Source organism: Rhinolophus ferrumequinum, chromosome 11 (genome assembly GCF_004115265.2).
Source record: "Rhinolophus ferrumequinum isolate MPI-CBG mRhiFer1 chromosome 11, mRhiFer1_v1.p, whole genome shotgun sequence".
Taxonomy (NCBI): domain Eukaryota; kingdom Metazoa; phylum Chordata; class Mammalia; order Chiroptera; family Rhinolophidae; genus Rhinolophus; species Rhinolophus ferrumequinum.
This window is the reverse complement of record NC_046294.1, coordinates 10446050-10473581: the sequence shown is the minus strand read 5'-3', so window position 1 is coordinate 10473581 and position 27532 is coordinate 10446050. Positions and strand designations below refer to the sequence as shown.

Sequence of the window (27532 nt, the reverse complement as noted above, 5' to 3'; positions counted from 1 at the left end):
GTTATACAAATGGTTAGTGGCAGGTGTCCTGACTTCAACGTTGAACTGCTTATATTTCTCTGAACGGTCCCGACTGCCAACGGCGTGAAATTCGAAGTCCTCACCTCAGCCGGCCCTCTCCCGCCTCATCTCGTTATTTTCTCTAGGAACACCCTCTATCAGCTGCAGCACGCAGTCCCCTAGGCTGTGCAAACTCTGTTTTGGGGGTGCCCTTTCCCCCCGGTGGAATTAGTCGCTCCCTCTCCCAGCTAGCACAAATCACATTGTCTTAGACTTCTGTGTGGAACGCTGTCCCGCCTCGCAGTGAAAGAGTCTGTTGAGGGCTGGAAGGTAGCACAGAGCCAGGCACAGGTAGCGAACGGCTGTAGAATGGAAAGGATGGAATTGAGGTCAAACACACCCACTCGCACTTCGTGGGCCCTGCGGAGGGATCTACCAGTACTCGGCCCTGTCCTGCGACTCCTCGGCTCCCTGGAGGAACCCGGAGCTAGGGCAGGTGGAGTGAGAGGCGTAGTGGGTGGCCCGGCGGCCGCTGGGCGAGGCCCCTTTAAGGAGGAGCGCGGGGCGCGGCCCAGGTAAGGGGCGGGTCCGCGGGAGGATCAGCGCTGCGCGCCGGCGCCCGCCCGGGAGCCGGATTTGGAGCGCGCAGCGCCGGCGGGGCCTGAGGGGCGGCGCGGCGGAGCCTCCCTTGGCCACGGACGCTGCTCCTAGCCGGCCGCCGCCGCCCGCCTCCACCTGGGCCTGTAGCTCGTTCGCCCCGGCGGGGCCCGGTCGCCACTTCCGGCCGCTCACCTGGGACGCGGTCACTTGCCGCAGGGCGCCTGGGCAGCAGAATGAAGGACCGGCTGGAGCAGCTGAAGGCTGTGAGTCCTGCTGCCCCCCAGGAACCGGGGGGGCCGGGGGCTGCGGGGGGGCGGAGCAGCGCGGGAGAGGGGCTTCCCTTCCCTCCGCTCTTCCAGGCTGGAGGGGGGCCGGGCGCGAGGCCTGCCCGCCCCAAGCCCCAGCCGCATCCCGCGCCGGTTCCGCACCCTCCCCTCCCCACCCGGGTCATGTGCCTGTGATTCATCGCTGGGCTGCGATTTCCCTGGATGCCTTTAGCCTCCGCTCCCGCTTCCACCCCCAAGCTGGACAGCGTCGGTCCAGATCTGGGATCGGCGGGGTGTGCTTGGGCCCAGCGGAGCCCTCTGTGAGGTCGGGGGCACCTCACCACCTGCCCGCTGCTGCCTCTTACCCTCCTTGTTTCCCTCCTGCAGGAAGCCGAGCCGGCTGCCCCCTATCCCGGGGAGCAGCTCAGGGCGCCTCGGTGACCTCGCGAGCTGTGCGCTAGTTATGTGCCAGGATGGGTCCAACTCCTTTTCATCCAGCAGGCTATAATTATTAATTTCCCCTGCCTCCTCAGGACAGCTGTGGTCGGGCAAAGGATCTGAAGGTAGCCTGCCTCCAGCCCTGCTGCACAGGCTGTAAAACCTACAGGCTCTTTGGGGCCTGCTTCCTTATCTGTCAAATGGGGGTGATTATACCTTAGAGATTGTTAAGAGATCAGATGACATAATGAGACTTAAATAGATACATGTTAATGCCTCCATAGGTTTTCGAGTCAGATCTTCATTGACTCATTGAACAAATAATAATAATAATTATTTTTTTAAAATTAAAGTTTATTGGGGTGACACTTATTAGTAAAGCTACATAGATTTCAGGTGTACAATTCTGTATTACATCATCTATAAATCCCATTGTGTGTTCACCACCAGAGTCAGCTCTCCTTCCATCACCATATATTGGATCCCCTTTACCTTCATCTACCACCCTCCTTCCACCTTACCCTCTGGTAACCTCTAAACTATTGTCTATGTCTATGAGTTTTTGTTCCTTGAACAAATAATTATTGAGTGCAGTCTAGGGGAAGGCCCGGTGCTAAGCCCCGGGGACTGGGTGACACAGGCTCTGCCTTAATGGAATTTAAAATCTAGCCCTTGACACAAAGTAGTCCATTGACTTGGGAGCTTGTTAGACGAGCAGAAGCCTAGCCCTAGTCTGGACCTACAGAATCAGAATCTTACTATTCACACATCTTCCCCGGTGATTCATGAACACATTCAAGTTTGGGAAGCAGGGCCTGGACAGCGCTGGGGCTGAGTCCGGATAATACCTGTCCAGGAACCTCGTACCTGGCCCCGCTGCTTACTAGCTATCCCTTAATCTCTGAGGCGAGGTTTTGTCATCTGTAAAACCAGTGGTTGTGAGGATTAACCCCAAGAGAGCATGCAGAGCCTTTTGTGTGGTGCATGGCATATCGAGGACTAATAAATGGTAAATATAATGCTATGAACCGTTAAAACGTTTTGGAAAACTAGACCTCACACCAGTGTGAGGGATTGCTAGGACAATGTCACAATTGTTTTTCTTTCTCCTCCCTTGTCTTGGGTGAGACCTTCGTGACCCTTTCACTGGCTCTGGGTGGAAGCACTGCAGCGGAGGCAGGGCAATGGGGAAGTGAGAGAAGCCAAGGAACAGTTGTAGGAGTGAGCCTCCCTGCCTCCTACTTGCTCTTTGTTGTCTGAGCCTTGCAACCTCCCAGTGACCAACAGGGCAGAATGTATTGCCCCTGTTTTTGTAGATGAGGAAACTAGAGCTCAGCCTGGGTAAGGGGGATGCCACAGGCCACAGAGCTGCTCAGGGCCCCACCAGGAGAGGCGCCCCAGGCTCCAGACCTCTTTCCCCGTGCGCTTTCTCTGACGCATGCTGGTTGGGGAGGCAGAAAGGGAAGAGAGATGGTTTTAAAGGTCTTCCCCTGCCAGCACACCCAGCAGTCGTAAACAATGCAAAACTGCACCGCAGGCAGAGGCGGCTGTTCCCTTCGTTAGGGATCCATTTCCAGAGGAAGATACCCCACGGCCCCTTCCAATAAACAGTAAAGAGCCTTACCTGAGCTTTGAATTCCACGTATAAAATCAGTTAGCCTGGGAGCCCAATCAAGTCCCTTTGCTTCTCCAAGCTTCCTTGTTCCCCTCTGTGACATGGAGCTAATGCTGGCTTTCCTCCCTTTACCTTTTGGGGTTGTGAAAGTGAGACTGTAAATTGTACAGTTATTGTGGGAGTGCTGTCATTATGAGAGTGCTATTCGGGAAGCAGGGTGTCCCCGTGTTTTGGAGCAGAGAGACAGGTGGTGACTCGGTGCAAAGAGGGCTGGGCTGCAGCTTCAGAGGGTTCTCACTAATTGTGACCCTGCCACTTAATTAATAGCTGTGTTCCTTTGTGTCACTTTCCCTCTCTGCTTCTCTGTTCCTCCTTCGTAAAACAAGTTTGGTTGATCCCAGAAGCCCCTTCTGGCAATGTTAATGTTTTGGGTGAAGACTTGCTAAAGTTTATATAAATTTTGGTTTCTAGTCCAGTTCCTTCCCTGCCACTGGAGACAGTTAGATAGCTCTCACTGCGACAAGATAACTATCTTTTCTTTCTGATTCCTTTTATCAAGGAAAGACGCTTGTTAATCTGCATGAGACCAGTTTCACACTGAGCAGCCTGTGCAATCTCTCTCTGCGGCATCTTTCTAAACCCTGGGGGAGGCGAGGTGGTAACTGCCTGCAGCTAGCCGGAGGGCTGTCCTGTGCAGATTAGTTTTGCTCTGCGTAGATACCAGGAGAAGATGTGCAGTTGATGGGGAGGAAGCAGTTTTAGTGGTCAGAGCTGCCCAAGGATGGGCTGGGGGGTTGTGAACCCTCAAGTGTGGGAGGGAAACAAGCAGCTTGTTGAGATGTCGGATGCTGCAGGGATCTGAGAATCTCGTTGAGACGTGGGGGCGTGGGGGGAGGCAGATGAGGAGGTTTAAGGCCTCCATCAACCCTGAGTACGTGTGGTTGTATAGACCGTTTCATTGTGAGGCTGGACCGAGCACCCATTAGGTTCGGGAGTCCATAGGATTGAGGTCTCAGAGTTGCACCTGTGAAGTGGACCGTCATACCTTTCCCCTAAGGTCATTGAGAGGGTGAAATGAGATAATCCGGGATAATCACCCACCACAGTAAATGTGAGTTCCCCAAACTTGACCTGCTGGGAGTAGCATCCACGCCCAAGGGCATACCTTCCTGAGGCCATGGTCGCAAGACCTGACCCATCTCTTGCGTGCTTCTCCTGGGGGCCTTCTCAGAAGCCCGCTTCAGTGGCTAGGACAGGCCGGCCAGGAATGTGCAGTGCCTACACCCAGTCTGTCTCACTCGGCGGTTCTTGCTTGTTTCCCACTCGCTGAACTTTGGATCCACTGAGTCCGGATAACACCTGTCCAGGAAGCTCGTACCTGGCCCTCTTTTCATTCAGCATTTACTGAGCACCTGCTATGTCCCAGGCCCTGGGATGGGGCTGGCGTGTAATGGTGATTGGCACATTTTCCAGGGTCTTAGGAAGTTCCCAGTCAGATCAGGAGACACACAAGAAACAGACACAATGCTACCATCCTTGTGAGAGAAGCAGCTGGAGGAAGACCCTGTTGGCCGGCCTCTGGGCATTAGGGAGTGGGGGCACTTCCCAGAAGTGATGGTTGACCTCAGGTCCCTCTTCAAGTCCTGGTTAAAATCAGGGGCATGTAAAGTCCCCTGAGAAGAAAGGCAAGGATCCTGGATTTTGTGCGTCACGTACACACCTCGACCAGTGTTGTTTGACCTCTGTGTGGCAGGCATGCTCTTCCTCATTCTTTTTGACCTCAGCCTTCTGGGCATGGTGTTAGGCAGGATTATTATGCAAAGCCCTGGTCTTAAAGAGTAAATGGTCACATGGAGAAAACAAAGGCTGTAGTTCATGAAAAGAGACCCCCCCCACACACAATCAAAGATAGATAATGATAATAGAGAAGTCACTGATGTATGAATAGAGGCGAAGGACTCTCGACCCTGTGGGTGACTGATGTACGGAGGACTAGAAACAACTTGAGATGTACTGGCCCCTCCAAGGCCAGCACTTCATGAAATTGACCTCCCGGGGCTCTAGGGGCCCGCCTTACTTTTTGCTCTTTCTGTTCTGTCTTGTGTCCTAAATAAAGGTCTTGTCTTTGGCCTCCTTCCCCACTTGAAGTTCTAGTGTGTCTGCGGGATCAGAGTTCCTCGGGACCATGGAGCTTTAAAGCTTAATTCATTCTATAAATACACCGAGAGCCCCTGCTGTGTGCCAGGTGCTTTGGATCACAACCACATCTTAACACCCTGACTGGAGAATCTCTTCACGGAGATTCCATACTTCAGTGGTAAGATTTCTACCAGCCACTGAGTTCTTCCTCAGCTCCTGTCTCTCCCTGGCAGAGCAACTGCTGTGAGCAGAGGGGAAGCAGAGATGAGATGAGATGAGAGCTGTAGAGATTAAGTAGGGATTACAGACCCATCAGCCAGAGGCCAGAAGAGAAAATGCTTGGATGAGAGAAGGGGATTAGTTTTATTTTTATTCCTGTGGGTGTAGGGGAGGCTGCGGGACTGGCATGAGCTGTTCACGTGTCCTCTCTCCCTTTCAGTGTTCCTTTCCCCTTTTGTCAAAATTCCTACCCATCTTCCAAAACTCATTTTTTTACAGGTAATGCTCCTGGTAATAAAGCCTAGAATGTTCTTCCTCCATTCCACCCGCCCGCATGGGCTGCATATTGCTTTGTAGAGGAATACCATTCTTCTAATAAGTCAGTGGGGTTTTTTGTTAACATGGAGTGGGCTTGAAACCACGTCCCATGTGTTTTTTTATGAGATGGACTCTTTGTCTCCTCGGTCCTATTGTCTTTAAGATCAATGGTTCTATTACTTCTGGTTGTCGCCATTTCAGCTACAGTAACAATGATCATTTATTGAGCAGCTACTTACTATTGGATAGGACTTGTGTTAGGTGCCTTACATACCTTGTCTTGAATCCTCTCAACTCTACACGGCTGTCACACATGATTCCCATGTTACAGGTAAGGGGATTGAGGCTCAGAGTTGGTTGCGATCTCCAGCTGGGAAGTGATGGGATCAAGAATGGAGCATATCGTTCTTGCTTTCTTATACCACCCGACCCTGTATTTGATCATCTCCCCAAGCACACTGTGTGCTCCTTGTGCAGTGGCAGGCGGGATATTCCCCTGGGGCCCCTGGGCCTAGCTAGCACTCTGCATGGCAGTCAGTTACCTGTTAAACATTTGTCTATTGACTAATCAACAACAGCTTGACTCTTACACATCCCTTATTCATTATTATGACTGACTTTTCCCACTCCCGTTCCCTGTGGGTTGGTGAATCTTTACCTGTCTGAAGTGCAACATTAACTCAGGGAACCCATACATGTGCTAGAGAAGCCAGAGGTCACTGGTTTCACCCTCAAGGACAGGGATGGATGAGTTCCAAGGCTCCCCAAACCCCCAACCCAATACCTCATGGAAGGTTGCCCTCGTTCAGAAAGAAAATGAAGGAGAAGATGTGGATATCACAGTGAAACTCTAGCAGCCCCAGTTCCTTCTGGTAATATCTCATACATCGATTAAGGCTCAGTTCTAAGGTCCTCATTGCAAGGAAACTTCCAGATCCTGAGCTGACAGCATTCACTCTGCCTTCCCTGGGACTTCCACAAGCTCTTTATTTTCGTTGATATATAAAAGCAGACACATGAGGTTATAATTTCAGAAGCTACCTGTCCTGTTATATCCTGCTCCCTGAGAGATATATCCCTCTCCCCCTGCATTGTCACTTCCCAGCCCACAGCCGGGAAAGCTGTAAACCGAATACCATCAGTGGGTGAATGGGGGTATTCTGCAAATGAATTGACCCCGAGACTGTAGGCCCTGAGTGGCCTTGTCTCCAGCCACTTTTCTATTAGGCCCCTCTGCCGGCGACATCCTCCCCTCACCACCCCCTCACCACCATCTCTACTGGCAGGTCAGCCTGTTTTCTGGCACTGAGCCGTTTCCACAGCAACGTTCCCCGTCCCCAGTCTGAAGACAGAGTGAAGTTCAACCCCCATATAAAGAGATTAGTGGACCGTATACTGTCTGGGTATGTTTAGCTGTCTGGGTTAGGGCAATTTGGTATGGCATCAGATTTAACTTTTAAACAAACTTTTTATTCTAGACTAATTTTAGATTTACAGAAAAGTTACAAGGATAGTACAGAGAGTTCCTGTCTACCCCTCACCCGGTTTCCTCTATTTGTCAAAACTGAGAAACTGACACTGGTAGGTTACTATTCACTAACCTCCAGACTTTATTGGGATTTCACTAGTTTTTCCACGCATGTTCCTTTTTCTGTTCTAGGATCCAGCCTAGGGCACCACATTGCAGTTAGTTGTCATGCTTCCTCAGTCGCCTCTGGTCAGGACAGCGCCTTCTTGCTTGTTTTTCATGGCCTTGTGCTCCTGGCATCTGCTTTTACCATAGCGCTTTGGAAGAGCCTTTCCCTGGCCGACGTGCTTGCTCCAGCTGGGGTGGGCATGACTGTCGGGAGGTTTCACTCCGGGAGGGCTGAGAACAAAGCCTGTGACTCCGGCGCTCTGGGCTCAGTCACTGGCAGCCTGGCTGCGTGATCTCAGCAGGCTACTAGTCATCTTTATGTTTAGTTTTCTCAGCTGTCAGATGGGGAGCGTCCCGGAAGACTGTTGTGAGATTAAATGGTTTGGTAAATATAGAGCACAGAAGAATGTCTTAGAACTGAGTCCTCAGCACGTGTGGGATGCTTGCAAAATGTGATCTATTGAACTGTTAATGAAGTGTTCTCCAAGGCTCACGATGGGGAGAGGCCTTGTGGGACAGGCTGAAAGGAAGGGTTGAGGAGAAGGCTGAGTGAGCATGGACTAGAGAAGACATTAGTTCCTGCCTCCTTTCTGGATCCTGGAGAATCCGATGTTTTGGGGGTGTTGGGGGGTGGGGGAGAGAGGTGTAGAGGAGGAAGTCAGAAAAGGGTGAAGAAGGCTAGGGTAGGGGAGGAAGGAATGAAAGGGGACTTGAGCTCTCCTGGTTCACACCAACTCCCTGGCCTTGGGCTAATTTGGTAGTGAGTTTATTCCTCAGTGTCTTTATCTTCCAAATAGGGCCAATTCTTGCCTCAAATTGTTCAGCTAGAATAACGTCTTGAAAGTAAAAGTGTGAGGCTCACCGAGGTTATCGTTATCCGAGTATTTCCTCTTGATTCATCTGACAAGAGTGTTGGGGAAGATGAAGTTCAGCAGAAAGGGGAAGTGTTCCCTCCGGGAGGGTTTCACTGGAAGGGTAACGCACAGGAGGAGGGAGAGCTGGCATTGGAGCCGGCACCGGGAGGAGAGAGAAAGGTGCGGTCTTCTCACCCCAATGACCTTCCTCCTGTAGGTATTCTTTGGTAAATCCGCTCCACCTTCGATATTTCCCCTGGGAGTCACTGCACACATTCTTTAATAGGCTTCCGTCTTCCCCAGGCTCTGCCTTGAATTCAGGTGATGCCGGGCACCCCATCTGCTCCTGGGTATACAGTTCCTGTACCAAGTGTCATCATCACTCACGTGGGAAGCTGTAATGACCTGTGTGCCTGTCTGCCGCCCATCTGAGACAGGGTGGTCCTGGGAGAGCAGGGGCTGCTGAGTTGGGTCTGTGTATCTCTAGGGTCTGTACTACTGCTTGGCAAAGGATAGATGTGTAATAAATGCTGCCTGGTGAATGAATGAACAAATGAATCAGTTACTCTGGATGGGACGTTGTAGTGAGAAGGAGAAGGGTGTGGTGGTTGATTATGAGACCCCAAGAGCCTTCTCTAAGTTAATGCACAGTCCTGGCTTTGCTTCTTACTAGGGTTTCCGGGTGGGCATTCCCACGCGTTCTCAGGAATTTTTTAAGCTTTCCCGTTCCCAAATCCCGAGATACAAACTGTTTTCTGTTCTCCATGATGAATCGTTTCCACAAAGTGACGGCCGATACTACCAACCACCCGGGTTTAAGGAGCCAATTCCCGATTTCCCCACCAACTTTTCTCAGGATTTGGGAACGGGAAAGTGAAAAAAATTCCTGAGAACGGGCGGGAATTCCCACCTGGAAATCCTACTCCTTACTAGCTGTGTGATTCTGGATGAATGAACCTACCTAACCACAGATTACTCTTCAGTATAGATGACGCCAACCCAGTGGGCATTTTTGTTTTTTTGCTCCTTCCTTTATTTAGGTGAACTTCCATCCCTTTTCACTCACTGCTCGTTCTCTAGACCTAGCTCAGATCCTGAAGCAAAAACAGATAGGAATTAACTTGGGTAGGAATTAACTTGGTACGTGGAGGTGAAACTTCGATGATTTTTATATCCAGCAAATGAATGCAAGATCTTTTCAGATACACATAGAAGATTGAAAAATATTGACTATGTATTAGGACACAAGAAAATGTCAAATTCCACAGAATGTGAAGTCATATTGAAGCCGGACTATTTTTCCTGTAAGTCCCCAAATGATGTAAATGATGTTGGATCTGTTGACAGTGTCTGGGTGTGGGCTGGGATCATGTCTCATAAAGCTGAAGAATAGACACACAACCAGGGAGAGGCAAAAAGTTGTAAAGGAAGATAGTTTATTAGAGGCAGGAGAAGAGGTTGTAGCTCCTGAGCAGGAGAGGGTACCTGAAACTGGTAAGCCCAGTGACTGAGGCAAAAGTTCTTACTTTTATACCTCCCCTTTGCCTGTTTGGGGAAGGGGGCTGGAGCCTTCTACTGGAATTCATCTATCAGGTTTGTCCTGTTTGCCCATCCTGAAGGGATTAACGAACTAACCCATTCCTATCTGTCAGCTCCTTTGTCCGGCCAGATTATTAACCTCCAGGCATATTCTCATTTCTCTGTCCTGGAGAGGAGACATTCTAGGACCTCCAGTTTCAGGATATGGCTGTTTTTTTTTTTTGTTTGTTTGTTTATTTCATCAGTCCAACCCCCCCGCCCCCAATAGCAATCATACTAACTGAACTGTCTCAATAAATATAGGCCATGTTCTCTGACACAGACATAATAAAAATTAGAAATTAACAATATAATAATAGTCCTCCCCAGGTATTCCTGCTTTGGAAATTTAAAAACACCTTTCTAAATAATAATTGTGTGAAAAAGAGAGCAAAATGGAAATGACAGACTATTTAGAAACGAATAATAATGAGAGTTGTAAATAACAAAATTTGTGAGAAACGTAGCAGAATTCACAGGGAGCTTTATTTCTTTAAATGCATATAGGAGGGAAGTGACTTCATTCAAATAAATGAACTAAATTTTGGTTCATTCTGAGGGACCTACTGTCACCTTCTGAGAATTGACTTTAGAGTTGCATCTTTAGCAAAAACTCTCTTTAGAGAAAACAAGGCCTGATCTCTGCTTTAGATGGCCTGGTCTTGGGCATTTAATATGTACCCAGCATTGATCTAAACATTTCACATACATCAACTAATCTTCACAACAGTTCTGTGAGTAGATTATTCATGGTACAAATTAGGAAACTGTGGCACTGAGAGATTAAGTAACTTGTTTAAGATCATATAGCTACTACCGTATTTCTCCAAAAATAAGACCGGGTCTTATGCCATATTTCCCTGAAAATAAGACCGGTCTATATTAATTTTTGCTCCAAAAGACACATTAGGGCATATTTTCAGGGGATGTCTTATTTTTTTCATGTACAACAATCTACATTTATTCAAATACAGTCAGGTCATCTTCTGGAACATAATGTACTAAATGAGTCCGTCTGGCTGACGATCTTAACTGGGGCTTATTTTCGGGTAGGTCTTATTTTTGGGGAAACACGATAAGTATCAGAGATGTGTTTTCAACTCAGTCAGACATATCTCTGTATCTCTATACACATGCACATTCATAGGATTATATACACCAGTATTCATTATATACACCAGTTTCCATTCATGCATACAGATTAGTCCAACTTAATTTTATTGATATTGCAGTGTCCCCTGAAATAAGCAAGGGTGTGTTACCAAGCAGAGTGGAAGGGCATCTTCAGGTGGAGTGTAGAGGGTAAGAACAGGGGCCCGGGCTCCCACAGACCTGCTTTTTTTTTTTTTTTTAAAGATTTTATTGGGGAAGGGGAACAGGACTTTATTAGGGAACAGTGTGTACTTCCAGGATTTTTTTCCAAGTCAAGTTGTCCTTTCAATCTTAGTTGTGGAGGGCACAGTTCAGCTCCAGGTCCAGTTGCCGTTTTCTAGTTGCAGGGGGCCGAGCCCACCATCCCTTGCGGGACTCAAGGAATCGAACTGGCAACCTTGTGGTTGAGAGCCCACTGGCCCATGTGGGAATCGAACCGGCAGCCTTCGGAATTAGGAGCATGGAGCTCTAACCACCTGAGCCACTGGGCCGGCCCCAGACCTGCTTTTGAGTCCTAAGGGTACCATTATTAGCTGAATCACTTCGGACGAGTTATTTAACCCAATTAAGTAGTTGTCTCATCTGTAAGTGGAGAAAGTAATATTTGTCCCTCCTAGGGTTGATGTGAGAATCAAATAATACATTTGAAACCACGTGAGTGCTTGCAACGAAATACACACATATTATCTATTAGTAATATGTTTGTTATGGCAAAAAACATGGAGAGGAGTCATCAAGAACTTTGGCTCTTGTCCAGTCGTCCACCTGAAACCGGAGGCCAGACGACTCCAGGACTCATGCTGCCTGCACTGCTCAGCCAATAAACCGACACAGGAGTTGGGTCACAGCACAAATGTTTATTATTGGAGCACTGGTGATCTGAGAAGGCAGAGGGTTAACACCTCCAAAAACTGCCTTAACTTTCTCAGTCCGGCTTGGGAATTTAAGGGAAAATCTGGGTATTTCTCTAAAGGCTGTGTGGTGCTTGTGAGGCGGTCTGCAAGGAGCCTTCCCTCTGGCCCCTGATTCTCTGGTGGCATCCGGAACCCAGGAACAATGATGGGAGGAGCCTGGAAAGAATGCTAGACCATAGAGATTGTGATCAATAAACCTAAGGATATTAATCATAAGTTTCAGGGTAATATCCTGAAAAAGGGAACTGGGTGGGACAAAGGATATTCCAAGCTCAAGAAGCAGGGGGATGATCTATTGTTAAACGGTAGGTAGGTCAAGGCAAGGCGAGGCCAGGGACGTGGAGAGGCCTCCACTGTGGGGGTGCCAGCTGGGCCCCGTTTCACACCAAGTCGCTGGCCTTGGGCTAATTTGGTAGTGAGTTTATTCCTCAGTGTCTTTATCTTCCAAAAAGGGCCAATTCTTGCCTCAAATTGTTCAGCTAGAATAACGTCTTGAAAGTAAAAGTGTGAGGCTCACCGAGGTTATCGTTATCCGAGTATTTCCTCTTGATTCATCTGACAAGAGTGTTGGGGAAGATGCAGTTCAGCAGAAAGGGGAAGTGTCCCCTCTGGGAGGCTTTCACTGGAAGGGTAACACACAGGAGGAGGGAGAGCTGGCATTGGAGACGGGCCATCCGACTCTTTAAATGGGGAACAGAGAGCACTGCGTGCCTATTGAGAGCTGCCATGCTTACTCAGAATTTCTGCCTTCTTTTACTCAAAGAAGAGGGACTGGAAAAACCAGATGGTGGGCAGCTCTGTGTGTCGCTGGTATGTTTATGTGAGTGTTTGGAAGTTCTGGAAGTGGTGGTGTTTGGGAATCCACAGACCTCACCCTAGAGAGAGGCAGGTGGGGGAAGTGAGCAGGTGGGACAAGAAAAATCATCTCATTGTCTCTTTGAATCAAATGTATTGGGAGCCAATCTGGGTTTATAAAGAAGAGTGTGTATCTCCAGATCAAAGAGCTGTTTAAATGTGGAGAGGCCAGATGAGGTGCAAGAATGTGTGGTCCCCTGCTTGTGCCAGGAGGCCCCGCCCCCACCAGCCACAGTCCTTTAATACCCCATGCGGTGGGAAGTTAAGGACCAGATGTCCCTTTCCAGTCCAGACTGCTGGTTCCTTCCCTTCTGTTTTTATTTCCCTCACCTCGAAACTTTACAGAGAGCTCCTGGGCCTTCTATCTTGTCCTGGGACCCTCTGGTCTTCCCCGGGGTGTGGTACGTGTGGCAGGGAGAGAATCAGGGCGCCAGCGAATGGCCTCTCTTCCTTTGGGATAGTTTCCTTTTCTTTCTTTGTCCTTTCCTCCTGTGTTGCTATTCTGATTTGTAATGACCCTTATTATGGAATTGCTGATGATTACAACCTGTTTGCAGCCATGTTTTGGAAAGGAGTGAGGGCACTCCCTGTTCTCTCTCTTTTCTATAGAAGCCATCCATCCATTTACTTTAGTGGTTTTCCAGCTAGGTAGCCAAACTTGCCTGCTTCCTTCCTTCTTCTTTTTTTTTTTTTCCTCTTTCTTTCCTATCTTGACAACAGGACTCTTTCTTAAACTGAAATGTTATTTAAGTGTATAAAGCGGATAAAGTGAAGCTGGGCAGACTGACCCACCTGCTTGACTCCCACTTCCCTGACTTCCCTGAGTGGGGTTCCAGAAAGCCTCATTGGAAAGCTAAGCTCCTTACTTGGTGGGAAAACCAAAGCCTACAGGAGACAAGTGCTGTGCCCAGGGCCTCCAGGCCCTCTCTCCCAGCCTGTGTGCTTCTTGCAGGCCTGGGCTGCGGCTCTGCTTGGCTCCAGGCTGCTCTCAGTGATGGGCTGTTTGACAGCGTGCAGTGCAGTAAGCAAGGGCTTAGGACGGACCGCCGACGCTTGAGCCCCGCGTCTGAAAATCAATAGGGGAAGACCTTGAATAACTCAGAACTTCTCTGACCTGCAGGTTCTCAAAATCTAGGTGGGTTTCATTGATATAGTGTGTGCGAAGCTGCTAGAGTGTTGTGGCCACCTAGCACCTACTAGGGACTCTATAGGTGGCAAATGTTTTTATTAAAGGAGCTTATGAAGAGGGACCCGCAATAAAATAGACAATGGATGACAGAGAAGGCAATTGAAAGAAAGGCAGTGAGCGTTGAGCGAGAGGAATTGCAGGTCAAGTCACTTTATACTGAGTTCTGGGCTCCCGGACTCTTTCCACTCTTTGTCCAGAGAGATGGTTGTAGCCCCGGCTGCTCTCACTGAATCTGGGGGCACATTTGAGAGGTGGGAGTTGGTGATACGACCATCCTGGGTTCTAGCTCAGTGCTGCCTGAGTCATTGGCGAAATCTCCCATCTCCTGGTGGGAGGGGTAGCAGGAGGCTGGGGTGGGGGTGTGGGGAGAGGAAGCGGGTGGCTGAGCTTGTGGTTCTCACGCACGTTTTTTACTGTGGCTGCTGTTGCAGCTACTATAACGTTCCTATTACCACACACCTTGATTCTTTGATAAAGATGCTGAAGTTCTCTTTTTGGCTGTGCTCAGACACATGGGCTGAAGATCAAGGGCCCTGTGTGCCTCCCTTGGCCCTGGGGTCCCTGAGGCTCAAGAGACCTCAGGGTGTAAGAGCACCCTGGCCCTGGGATCTGTTAGACCCCTTTTGGAGAAGCCTGGCTGTTCCAGTGTCACGTGACTCCAGATAACCCCCATTATCGAGATAACCTGCGATAATGGCCTCTTCCTTGAATTTTCTGATCTACCGTTTATTGCTGTTTTTATTGACGTTGTTATTTTATATTTTTGGAAGCAGCACACTACTGTAGGAGAAACTGCATGGGAAGATGGTAATCAGGAAACCTGGGTTCTATTCCTGGCTGTATAAGTAACTCATTATTCGGTCTTGGGCCTTGGTTTGCCCATCTCTACGTGAGAGGATTTAGTGATAAAATCTGTACGGTTGCATGCAGCTTTACAAATCCTATATCTCGCCCTCCCCCTTCCTATTTAAAAGTACTTAGACTCAGGTTAAAGCTATAGAGACATTGACTGGCAAGATCGTATAGATAGTTATTTTACCGAGTTGTTACTGTGTGCTATTCATTGCATAAGGAACTTTAAAAGGTTATCTTGTATAACCCTCACCAGGGCCCCAGTAGGCAGTATTGTTCCTGCTTTGTAGATAAGGAAATTGAGGCTCAGAGATGTTAAACCAGATCCTCAGTGACTAGTACGGGATGGAGCACATTATAGAACCCTGGTCCTCAATGACTCTGTGGAATTGATCTTACCCTTTAGTGTGGGAACTTGTGGAGGAGATCTCACCTTTAGGTTTCACATCTTTATGGCCAGATGATGAGGAAACTGACATTTTTGAGGCCCCGGTGTGTGCCCAGGATTGTGCTAGAAGCTTTCCATATGTGATCTCTCCCAGTCCTCCTGAGAGTGATAAGGTGTGTGGTGTTTGACCATTTCCAGGTTAAACACTCAGAGCAGGAAGGGACTCGACAGAGGTCTCAGGCAGTCATTGCAACAAGTTTTGGACCTAGGCTGTGAGTTGCCAGAGACTTCCCCGCCCCCATTCATGCATTGTCTCACTGGAGGTGGACCAGGCTGCCCTGCCAGAGCCTGATGGAAGCCAAGAGCTGGCTCTGTCAACGGGACTCCCTGGACAAATTCCAGGGGGTCTCACAAATTTATGACATGCTGGAGAGCTAGGTGCCTGCCTCCCACGCCCCAGGACACTTGTCCCCAGCTTCCAGAAACTACGCTTAGTCCATCTCATGGTGGGGGTAGCCTCATCCTACTGCCTTAGCACGTGTGCCTGTGTGAAGAAAGCTGAGCTGACACTCGTGTGTGTCTGTGTGTGTCTGTGGGTGCACACACACTCAGGGGGTATGTCCCCTCAGTGTGGGTCTCTAGGAGATCTTTGAAATCAGGAAACTTGCAACAAATGCTTCCTAAAGGAAGATGGGTTCCTGTTTCTAGTGAGGATCATGGAAAGCCTTCTTGGCAGATGAGCCTCTGGAGGCCACTGAGAGGCCCAAGCGGGGATGATAATTGATAAAAGGAGCCTTTTGTGTCACACTTTAGAAACTGCTGGGTGAATGTAGGCTGCCAGGCTCTCTGGAAGCTAGTTATTTATTCATCTAAAATTGACTGAATTTCTGTAATATATCTAGTACATGGTAAGTGCCCAGTGTACGTGTGGAATAAGTGAATTAATGACAAGCACAAGTAATTTTAATTCCAAGCGACAAAAGCTGATTCTGGCTAACTGAATGGCAATATATTAGGATACTGTTCTGCTCATTGAGAGAATACTGGGGAAGGTCTGCAGAACCTGCTCTGAGCCAGGGCTGGCCTAGGAAGGACAGAAACGAGCACAGCTCTGGGGATTTAGCAGATTTCTGGTGGGTGCTGCCCCGGCAGACTCAGCTCTGTTCACGTCACATTTCAGATTCCTCAGGGGGCTTGGGTCGTGATGGAGAACCTTCCAGGGCTCCCATGGGGAAGGTGAGGAGGTGTCTCCACAAAGGAAGGTGTTCAGGCAGGCACACACTCGAAGGAGCTACTCTGGTAGATATATAAAGCAACTCTGCTCTCCAGGAGCGTATAGTCGGTGAGGGAAGGCTAGACGACGGGGTCATTAACAGCAGGCTGTGATGGCTGCAATGGAAGTTTGCACAAAAGGCATTGGGAGCATAGCGAGGTTTTCAATTTTGCAGGCGGGGAAGTGTCAAGTAAGGTTGACAGACAAGGTTGTTCGAGATCGAATTTTAAAGTCTAAGTAAAATGTTACCAGCTGGACGAATGCGTTTCAGGAGGAAGTCCTCATGTGACAGTTCAGTGATATGAAATAATGGTGTGTCCAGGAAATGCCAGCGTTCCAAGTGTCTGGTCATAGGGAAATGTGTATGTGTGGGGTCTGACCTTAAAGGGCCCCACAGGCTCTTAGGCATAGGGACTCTCAGTCCTAGGAGGTGAGCTGTCATTGAATGACTTTAAGTGGCAGAAGGACCTGGTCGGTTCTAAATTTTAGGAAGATGATTATGGGGGCTGCAGTGGTGCCCTCAAGTTGAACTCCTTGGAATGTGTCTTTTAAGCTTGGGTGGCTGACAGGTCCAGACAAACCAGAGAATGAGATGATGGGGGCGCCAGTCAAAAGAAACTCCCCAGATGGCTGGAGAGCCCCAAATTTCAGTAGGAATTCCCAGTAACTCTGTCTTCTGTTGCAGATCAGGGGGATGGCAGCAGGTGAAGAAAAGAGGTCCCTGGTGGCTTTCATGGCCGGTGGTGTTCTGAGTGTTTGAAACTGGTGTGTCTTGGCTTAGAAGGCCATAGGCCACCGAAGGTTGTGAAGAAGCAGGCGTAGGGGGTTGGCCTCTTCCCACCTTCACTCCAACAACCAGTTCTCCCTCTGTGCTTCAAAATGGGGAGTGTGCAGTGCAGCAGTGGTCTGTGAAGAGCGTTTGGAAGAATGTACAAACAGCTGAGATCTTTGTGTTCGGTGGGAGGGAAGCCCTTCCTTTGGACAGTCATTTGGTGATTTTTGCAGAGGAAGTTGAATGAGGTTAAGAAAGCTGGGGTCCCCAGAGGTGGTGGGGGGAGAGCTTCCTTTTCCTTATAAACATGAACTGCGACAGGGAACATCACACTGTGCTGTTTCCTTTGCAATAGGTGGTTTCTGCAAATAGGAAAATCTGTGAGGATTGGAAGCTAGTGTTTTGGATAAATTGTAGCTGGAATCTGTTCTAACATGGATGGATCCCTGGTAGGGTGGATCCTGCATTTGAACAGTGTGGAGAGGGGCTGGAACGTGGGCTCCAAATCCAGAAGACTAGCTAGAATCTGCCCATCGCCACATTTTAGCTATATGACTTTGGCCAAGTTACTTAACCTCTCTGTTTTTGGTTCTCTGACTGGAATGAGTTACAGTAATGTCACCAATCCCAACCACCACCACCCAAACCTAGCACTTTATTGAGTACTTACAGTGTGCCAGACGCTGTGCAGAAGTGTTTAATATTCATTTTCTCATCGATGTTTTAAACAACCCAGTGAAGCAGGTAGTGTTATTATTGGCGTTTCACAGATACGGAAGCCGAGGCACAGAGAGGATAGTAACTTGCCCACCCCTCCCCGCCTCCACAATCAGTAAGTGGTAGAACTAGGATTTAAATTCCGACAGTGTAACAGCAGACTTTGACACATCACTGAGCTGTTCTGAGTGTTAAAGGAGATTATGTGTGTGAAATGCTTAAGACAGATACAGCGCCTCGTCCCCAGAGAGCATTTGACACCGTCAGCAGCTGTTTCTTGTGCTCTTGGTCTCACCTGCTCCTTTTGTCTCACAGAAGCAGCTGACACAGGATGATGACTCCAGTGAGGTTGAGATTGCCATTGACAACACAGCTTTCATGGACGAGTTCTTCTCTGAGGTAGGACCTTCTGGTGCCTTTTTCTGGATGTACATAAGGAAACAGCTTCCTTATAAAGATAAAACCTCAGATCTTGAAGGGTCGCAGAGGAAAGTCAATCTTTTGCTGGGGTGGGCTGGCCAGACCAAGAAGTTACAAGGAGAGTCTCTCCGACACTTAACTTGAGAGGATGTAGGTTTTTAATCTTATGGAGAAAGTCAGCAGAAAGTAAATTATATATAATTAAAGTCTTATGCGACATGACAACATTTTAATGATATCCCTTCCTGCTTAAATAACATAACTTGAATACAGAATCAACCCATGGGGTCCAGTCATGTGTAGAAAACACACTGCATCTTTAGGCCTATGATTCACATAGATCAGATTTATTTCCAAAAATTCAGTCCCTTTGATGTAATTCCAAGGATAATGAAGAAACTAAGAAACCACCAATTTATATTTTTGAATTTGAACAGGTGGCAAAGGTGGGCTGCCTCTGTCTACACGTTCACATGCCCTTTGGTTTGGAAATGGGTAAGGTGCTAAGGTAGACAGTGAGTGGTGGGAAGCTTGTGGGGGGTGGTGTGTCATGGACAGAAACCCAGGCTTAGGAGCCAGGCAAACGGGTTCAAATCTCAGCCCCGCTTCCGACCAGCTGTTGCTCTTATGAACGTTACTTAGCACGCTTGGTTTCCTTATCTGTAAATTGGGATTGTAATATAATTCCTTAGAGGGTATTGTGAAGATTAAATGGGATAATGTTTCTAAAACATTCAGTGTCGCATCTGAGATGTATGTGCTCAATGAACGACACTTCAAAAAAAACGAAACAAAACCACAGAAAGTTCACTCGCTGACATTTTTGCCACCATCCTGTGATTTCTTTATTTAGGCTTTTTATTATTTTTGGAAAGAAGACAAGTGGCATCACATTCTTTTTGCAGGGAGAATGTCCTCTCGCTCATGGATGCGGAGATGTCACCCTCTAGTTGTGGTCTAAACGGAGTGGAGCGAGGTTTGACGGCCAGGCCCGTTCATCCGTTAGAGTGATAAGCGGCTTTAAGAGCGAACTTGAGTGTGTGCTGTCTGATTAGCCATGAACGTTCCACAAATCCCTTCCGTCCCCGGGGGTGGGTCTGTCCTTTTGGTCAGGAGTCAGGGTGTGGTCAGACATTTGAGTTTTGTGAGTCTAGTGCCGCTCCAAGTGTGGGTCACGGAAGGAAAATGTCTGTCTGTTCAGCGGAGGCATGGACTTAAGGAGACGTGGACATCATTGTAGCTTGTCACTCTGAGCTTGCCTTGGAGAGCCAGACACATTAAAGAACTTAATCCAAGGAGTTAAGGAATCTTCTCCCACAACAGTGTTCTTTCTGCCTCTTTTCTTAAACCGCTAGGAGGGGCCCTGAGAGGCAGTGCTCCTTGGCTGGGGGGTGGAGGGGGAGATGGTGGCCTTCAGCCTCCAAGACGTGGTCTGAATCTGTCCGCAAGCACTAAATAGCAGTTGACGTTGATGAAGGCACGTATTTAACCCATCTGGGCTTTAACTCCCGCTCTGGAAACCAGGACTGTTAGTACTTAACCTTTGAAGGTTGTGGTGAGGCTCACACATCTGGAAAGCGTTATCTAAGCAGAGAAGCACTGGATGGATGCTAGTTATTTTTGGAGACTTAAGAACTCAAGAGCTGCTGCTTTTCTTATTAGTTCCTCTTTGTTATATGCTTATCTGTCATTTAAAGAAAACAGAAAAGCCCTATCATATTTGGGGTGGAGAAGGGGACAGCACGGTGGGGTGGAAAGAGCATGGTCTTTGTTAATTCCTTACCTGCCACTAACTGTGATCTTGGGGACATTCCCTAACTTCTCTGAGTCTCAGTGGGTTTCTATGAAACGGGGAGGGAAATATTCACCTCCCAGATTGGCTAGGGATTAAAGGAGCTAACGTTGAGAAAGTGTTTAGTGTAGCCTTAGGAAAAGGTTACTTTCCTTGTTTCTCACCTGATAGAGCACAGAGAGGGTAAGTGTTGGAGTGCGGCAAGGCTAGAGGGAGGGGACCGTGGAACGAGATCATGCGGCTCCACCCCTACCCCCCACCCCCGCCCCGTTCCTGGTCTAAACCTCAGCTCTGCCACTGCTCGCCACCATATAACTTTGGAAAAGTCGTCTAACTGTCCCAGTTTCCTCTAAAACGGGACTAGTGATATTACCTGCTGGTTGTTGTACATGTGAAATGAGAGAGTGTGTGATGCACATAGCCCAGCGCCTGGCAGACACTAAGTATGTCTGCTCTAAGCTAGTCCTCGTCGCTGTGGTGTTCCCCAGTGTGTTTGCGAGGAAGTAGACCCCAGAGTTGGTTTTACAGAAATATCCTTGACTGTGGGATAAAGTACATCCCAGGTAAACGGGGGGTTGGGGAAATGAGGGGTTTGGTTTCCCGCTGTTTGCGACTGCGGAAACACATCCAGTACATCCTGCAGGATATTAGCTAAGTTGGTTTCTTGGGAAGGCACTGTTGTGCTAAAACCTGCTGTTTGGACTTGCTCCAGCCAGTAGGTCACCCTTGGCTATTTGCTGAGGACCAGTGGGACGAATCACAGCATGGTCAGAAAAGCATTTGCAAGGTGTAGGTGAAGTCACAGGCCAGCATAGTTTCAAAATGTACTTTGCTCTGTAAAACTCTTAATTTCTCCAGCTTCCCGATTGTTAGCGAAAAGAATTGGCCCTTGGGTTTTCAGGCCTCCTCAACCGGTTAAGCCAGGGTCTAGTAAATGATAAACCTCAGACTTTTGTCTAATTTGCTGTTGTCTGTATTTTCCCTGGTTTGTTTGCTCAGTTGGCAGAGAGAGCAAAGTTTCAGAGGAAACAGAACCTACCTGAGAAGGCAGAAACATGAGGAGTTCGTTGTCCTATATTCATTCATCCATTCACTGAATTCCATGAGGGCTCAGTGTTTTCCAGACATGTGTCAGGTGCTGGGAGACACAGGGTCTGTGTGACAGGGGCCTTGCCCTCTGCTGTCTCCTTCTCTGGGGAGGGTGATAGGGCATTTTAAAAGTCACATGATAGTAGAAATGTCCACAAGGCAGTCCTCTGGGAACACAGACGAGGAAGCTTTATGTTCCATCCGGAGGGAGGGAGAGCGGGGTTGGTGAGAGAAGACTTCAGTGGTTCTTAACTAGACTTGACCATCAGCATCAGCTGGCAGCGTTGGCACAGACCCACGCCTCATTCAGAGGGCCTGGAATGGCTCAGACTTCTGGATTTTTAGGAAGTTCTTCCAGATGATTCTGTTGCCTCCTGCCCTTATGCAAAGTGATGGGGAGCCTTTGAAGGTTGTAAGCAAGGAAATGGTGGGATCAGAGTGCGGTACAGAAACATCGTTCTGTATGGCGTGTGTGGAAGGTGGGAGAGGCCAGAAATGGCAGGATCGGTACGTCGGCTGATGCAGCGACCCGCGTGAGAAGGATCAGAGCTCTGAGCTTCATCTGGGTCTCCGAGTGGCAGCATGGACGTCACGTAGGGATGCTTTCGAGTAACTGTGGCTTAAGCAATAAAGATATGTGATTATTTCACATACAAAGAAGTCCAGCATGAGGGGTGGTGCTGCGGGTTAGAGGTGTTGGAGTTCTAGGTCAGCATCTCTCTGATCCCCTGGGCTTCTTTTTCCCTTAGGATTGAGAGAGTCAATTCTGATTGTCGCTATATAACAAATCACCCTAACAGTTAGAGGTGTGAGCAACCCTTGGGCGATACTGACAGGTTCTGTGGAGTAGGATTTGAGACAGGGCACAGTACAGGTGGGAAGATGTGCGCAGCCAGAGGCTGGAATCTTAGAGACTTTTGTGTTCTAACATTGGTGCCTGACTACAGTGACTCGGGAAAGCTCAGCGGAAACTAGCAGTTGCACCGCTTAGATTGACCTCTTTCTGTGGCTTGGGCATCTCAGCGTGACCAAGTCAGGGGTGTCAGTTTGGTACACGGAGACTCAGGGCTGCAAGGCAAGTGTTCCCGATATGGAAGTCACACAGCCATCAGTTCTGCCGTATTCTGTTGTCAAAGCAGTCGCAGGCCTGCCAGATTCAAGAGGGCAATATACACAGACACCATCTTTCAGTGGGAGGAGCATTAAAGGATTTGTGCCGTGTTTTAAAACCCCCACAGAGTCACAGCTAGGGTTTCCAGGTGGGAATTCCCGCCCGTTCTCAGGAATTTCTTTTGCTTTCCCATTTCTGAATCCCGAGAAAAGTTGGTCAGGAAATTGGGAAAATCGGCTCCTTGAACCCAGTAATACCCACAACGGGAAATAAACGTACTACTCACAATGTATCTCTTAGACTTTTTTTTATATTTATCACTAGAGTTTCTGGGTGGGAATTCCTACCCATTTCGGGATTTCTTTTCACTTTTTTGTTCCCAAATCCCAAGAAAAGTTGGCTGGGAAATTGGGGAAATTGGCTCCTTGAACCCAGGTGGTTGGTAGTGTCGCTGTCACTTTGTGGAAATGATTCATCATGGAGAACAGAAAACGGTTTATATCTCGGGATTCGGGAATGGGAAAGTGAAAAAAATTCCTGAGAACAGGTGGGAATTCCCGCCTGGAAACCCTAGTCACAGCTCCATATGTCATCACCCTCCGCCAGCATCACAAGCAGTAAGAAAGGGGGCAGCTGGAAAGATTCATAAATCCTTTTGTCAGGGCAGGAAACTACCCAAATCCTCCAAGCTGACTTCCCCTTGTGGCCCCTTGGCCAGCAGTGGATGACATACATGGTCATGGCAGCTCTTAGCTGGAAGGGAGACCAGGAGAGTGAGCACTTTGCGAAGGGCCAGGATTGTCAGGGTTGCCATAGAGCCGATCATGCTCCATCCTCTAGGCTGGCAGCATCACTGCCCACGCGCAATCAGAGTTCTGTTCACAAGGAGCAGCAGGGGCAGGCGGGATGTGGCACGAGTGCTGGTCGTGGGTGGCAGTATAGATGCAAAAGGGCTTCTGGATCAAATATGTTTGAGAAATGCTTTATACTCTTTCCTCCTATGGACATTTATAATGCATATTATTAAAAGCTTCAAGAAGTTCTGTAATACAGAAACCCGCTGAAGTTGCCTATTTAGTTTTTCATAGAACCTTTTCTGACATGTAACTTCTCTTAACAAGGATGAATGATTACCTTTTGGAAAAAGCTAGTATAATGTTTTCTTTTTTTGCATGTGCTTTAAAAAAAGCCTGAGACAATTCTGCAGTGGTGCATGACGCACGCTTGTCTCCTGAGGTTACTTGTATCCGTTTATTTATTCATTGAATAAACTTCTACGAAGGGACACCACCTTGTCTACGAGGGACAAGACAGGCCCAGCCCTTGCGGAGACTGAGTCAGGCCTGGGGGAAGAGAGTGGATGGAGTGTGGGCCACAGTGCTGTGGAGCTTTGGAGGGTGGAGCAGCGCCTGGTTACAGGAACTGGGAGGTGGGCAGTCACGAAAGCAGAGGGATTTGCCAGGCGGGCTTGACTTTTGTTATAACGAAGAACCTCGAAGTGAATGCAACTTGGAAAGCTGGGCATTAAGTCAAATCTAGCAGGTGAAATACCCTTTTGAGTCTTTCTTTCCATAGACTGTTTGGATGACCAGGAGAGCTGGTAGGTCCTGCATTTCCGGGCTCTTCAGTAGGCGGACAGGAAGCCCTTGCCAGCTATTTGCCTGTTTGCTCTCAGGTCCATTCCCGTCCTTCCTGTGCTCTGCGCTGCATCGCAGGGAACTCATTTCCCGGGTTCCCCTTGCCAGCTGGGCTTTTGGTGTGTTGGACCTAGGGGAGGCGCTGGCAGAAGACTAAGAGAGGAGGGGAATGGCCCTGGTTCTCCTCCCTGGACAAGTCTCCTCCATGCCTCAACTCTCACTGCACGGTCCCGTTCCGCTGGTCAACTCCACCATGGCCGGCTCCCCTCAGGGGGGCTCTGCTGACCCTGCCCTCCTTTTTCGTCCCTCCAACCTGCTGTTGCTAAGTTCCAGAGTGTCTCACCGTCCTCTGGTTGGCTTCTTGGCCCTTCCATCTCTGCAAAAAATTCCCCGTATTCTGCTTCAATTAAAATAACTAGATAGGCTTTTGTTTTGCTGACTAAATTTTGAGTGATACGAAGCCCAAATACAGTGAATTGCTTTGAGATTATTGTCTAAGAATACTAGTTCTCACTGGTCAGGAGAACTCTGAGACCATTCGTTTCTTTTCATTCCTAAGAGGAGAGTCGAAACCCTAGTCCCAGCTTTGATAAAACCCCTGAGGTTAACTTCTGTCACTTGGCTGAGTGAGACCTCTCTCTGTCCCTTCTCATCAATGTTTATTTTCCAAAGCAAAGAAGCGAACAAAGAGGACTGGACTGAGAACTTCTAATATAAGGACTGTGTTGGATTATGCTATTTGGGGGGAAAAGAAGGGTGTATGAATTGTGAAAAGGAGGAGTCATTTATTTGACTCTTATAGCCCCATTACTTTTGTCACCTTAAAGGGGTGGCACATAGTATGTTTTCAATAAATAAATATGCAGGAACTAATACCTAACTAGAGGCGCAAGGTACATGGACACTTAGGGGAGGCAGAGACGTTTTAGGTATTAGGTTGGTGCACATGTAATTGCGGTTTTTGCAATTGTTTTTAGCCCTTTAAACTGCAGTCACTTTCGTACCAACCTAATAGAATGGACAACGCCTTCTACCCTACGTGATACCCACTGGGTCTCCAAAGTAGTACTTTCTCTCCTTTCATTGTCTAATTCAATTCCTCTGGCTACTTAGAGCCAGAGGGAAGAGGCCATCCTTGCCTTGGAAATAACTCCCTCCTTTTAGTAAGATGTTGGTGACGAGCGTACTGTGGTGATTGTAATCGGTTCCATGACACAGACACCCAATGTGAAGAGCAGTTGACCTGCTGTCCTTACTTGATTTCCTCGAATGGCTTCTGATGACGTCACAGAGCGTGTGTTAACATTAGGATTGCTGTGACAATTGAATGAGATGTGCGTGTAAAGGCACAGCATGGTCCCTGGTGGATAATAAATGGGCAGTAATTGCTGGCTAAGTCTGTACCGTGTTTCCCCCAAAATAAGAGCTACCCCGAAAATAAGCCCCAGTTAAGATCGTCAGCCAGACGGACGCATTTAGTATGATGATGTTCCGAAAGAAGATGACATGACTGTATTTGAATAAATGTAGATTGCTGTACATGAAAAAATAAGATATCCGAAAATATGCCCTAAGGCGTCTTTTGGAGCAAAAATTAATATAAGACCTGGTCTTATTTTCAGGGAAATATGGTATAAGACCCGGTCTTATTTTCGGGGAAAGACAGTATTTATCATTATCATCATTGAACGCTTATTGAGCATGTACTTTGTGTTAAGCATCTGGCGTGTATTATCTCATTTAATTCCCACAAAATCTCTAGGAAGTGGGAACTATGATAAACCTTATTTCACAGATGAGAGAACTGGGGCCTATGGTGGTGGTGTTGGGGGGGGCGTGGTAAGTGGCTTGTTCAAGGTCATAAAACGGTTAAGAGGTGGAGCCGAAACTTGAAGATGGTCCGTTCGATTCTAACTGATTTTCTTAAACTGTACTATCTGGCGTGCCACATTGCTGACAAAACATTGAAAAATACACTTTAAAAAGTAACACACAATAAGCAGTTACGGAGGATACGTTCGCTGCCAATTTAGTGTGGTGATTAAAAAAGTCTTTTGGGTTGGTTCCTTCAGTCAGCAGTTTCTTGAGCACTCGTTGTATAAAAAGCTCCCTATAGGGAGCCTTGGTTAGAGAACAAAGAAATATACACATGATCTCAGTGAAAGGCCACTAAGCTACTGTCATAGAACAGTGAGCTGAACGTGCACGTAACAGGCTGAATCCGCATGGACCTGGGAGAGAAGGTGGGGGAAAGTAGGGGCGCCTCCCATTGCTCCCTGTACCTGGTTCGGGAGACAGCATTGGTGTCTAACAGTTTCTGGGGTTCAAAGCTGGATCTCACCTTTCTGCAGTATGGCCTTGACTGAGTTTCTACTCTGAGCAGCAGTGTTCTCAGGCATGAAAGGGTGATGTGACGGTGTCGTCCCAGACAGACTATAAAAGGCCTTGTTTCTGATACAGGTATATGTTAAATCAATTTTAGTTCTTAAATATGTTATTGTGCAGGTCATATCAGTATGCTCAGAACAACCGCAAACAACCATGCGGACAAACAGCCTTGAGCTTTTTGATTCAGCGCTTGCAGATTTCCTCCTAGGTTCTTGGTTCCTGTGCAACCTCCCCCGACCCTCTCTTATTCCTTGGTTATCTGGAAAACGCACAAAAGGAAATTAATTGTACGTAGCCACCACCATGAAATACTCAGAAAGTCACCTCTGAGGAAAACCAACACTTCCAAGAAAAAACAGACACACAGTTCAAAAAAAGAAAGCTTTGTGATCGGCTAGTTGCCCATCTGGAAGTCCTAAAGGGTGATGATTTGGTCAGCTGACTACATGATGAAGTCAGTTTCTGCAGTGCCTCCAAAAGCTGAGGCTGATGAGGAAGCGGAAGGAGAACGGCTACAACCCCTGGAGGATGACTGGAGTTGGGAGTGGGGGCACATGCTCCCTGCGCCGGGAAGTCCTGCAGGCAGGTTGACGATGGGACCCCCCGGGCCCTGTTCTCCAGGCTACAGGGCCGCTTGAGCCACCTGCCATCCAGTTTCCACGTGTCTGGAGCAGCTCTGAGCTTGACGCCCAGCTGTCTCATCCTAGCAGCTTCCTCTCTCTTTTTCCTACCATTAACCAAACTTTGGGTCACAGTGCCCTTCAGTTTATGAAATAATATTCCAGAATGTATTTTCTAAAATATCCAATCCATCGAACATGCAAAATCTAAGGTCCATGGCTTGTTAAAATACGTGAATTTGTAGACCAAGGGATGCTGGAAGCTGCGTATCGTGTGGTATTTCTGCTGCATCTAGCTGTCCGGATTCTCCTCTATGGCACTTTACGAGATTTCTGTTTGTGAATCATTGCGGTGTTGACGTGCCCCTCGTTTGGAAGGGAGGCAGATGGACGCGGTGTGTTTGCAGATCTCCTGGCATATGCTGCTTCCACTGCAGCAGGGGCCGGGGTGCGGCCATGGCCGGTGGTGCCGCTGCAGACGGAGCTGAAGCTGCACTTGATGCTCACGCGGCTGTGTCTTGTGATGGTGTTCTATCTGGGAATGAGTGCTGATGGGAATTTCTTAATGATACATACCTTGTCCAACCAGGAACCTTAGAAATGGGCAGGAACAGTCATGGCTCGAGCTTCTGGGTCTTGATCATCAGAGGAGCCAGTTCGTAAGAGGCCTTTCGCCAGAACACGAGTCGGAGAGAAGCTC

The 27532-nt window shown here is 48.2% G+C and overlaps 1 protein-coding gene across 1 annotated transcript in view; it reads left to right on the top strand.

Annotated features, from left to right (window-relative positions):
• The first annotated feature begins 730 nt into the window (after positions 1-730).
• STX3 (syntaxin 3) overlaps positions 731-27532 on the top strand; it is a 39533-nt gene continuing 12731 nt past the window's right edge. The window contains exons 1-2 of the mRNA XM_033119746.1: positions 731-863; positions 18091-18174. Of these exons, the coding sequence (XP_032975637.1) occupies positions 834-863; positions 18091-18174 (114 nt within the window). The 5' untranslated portion in view covers positions 731-833. The remainder of the gene's footprint in view (positions 864-18090; positions 18175-27532) is intronic.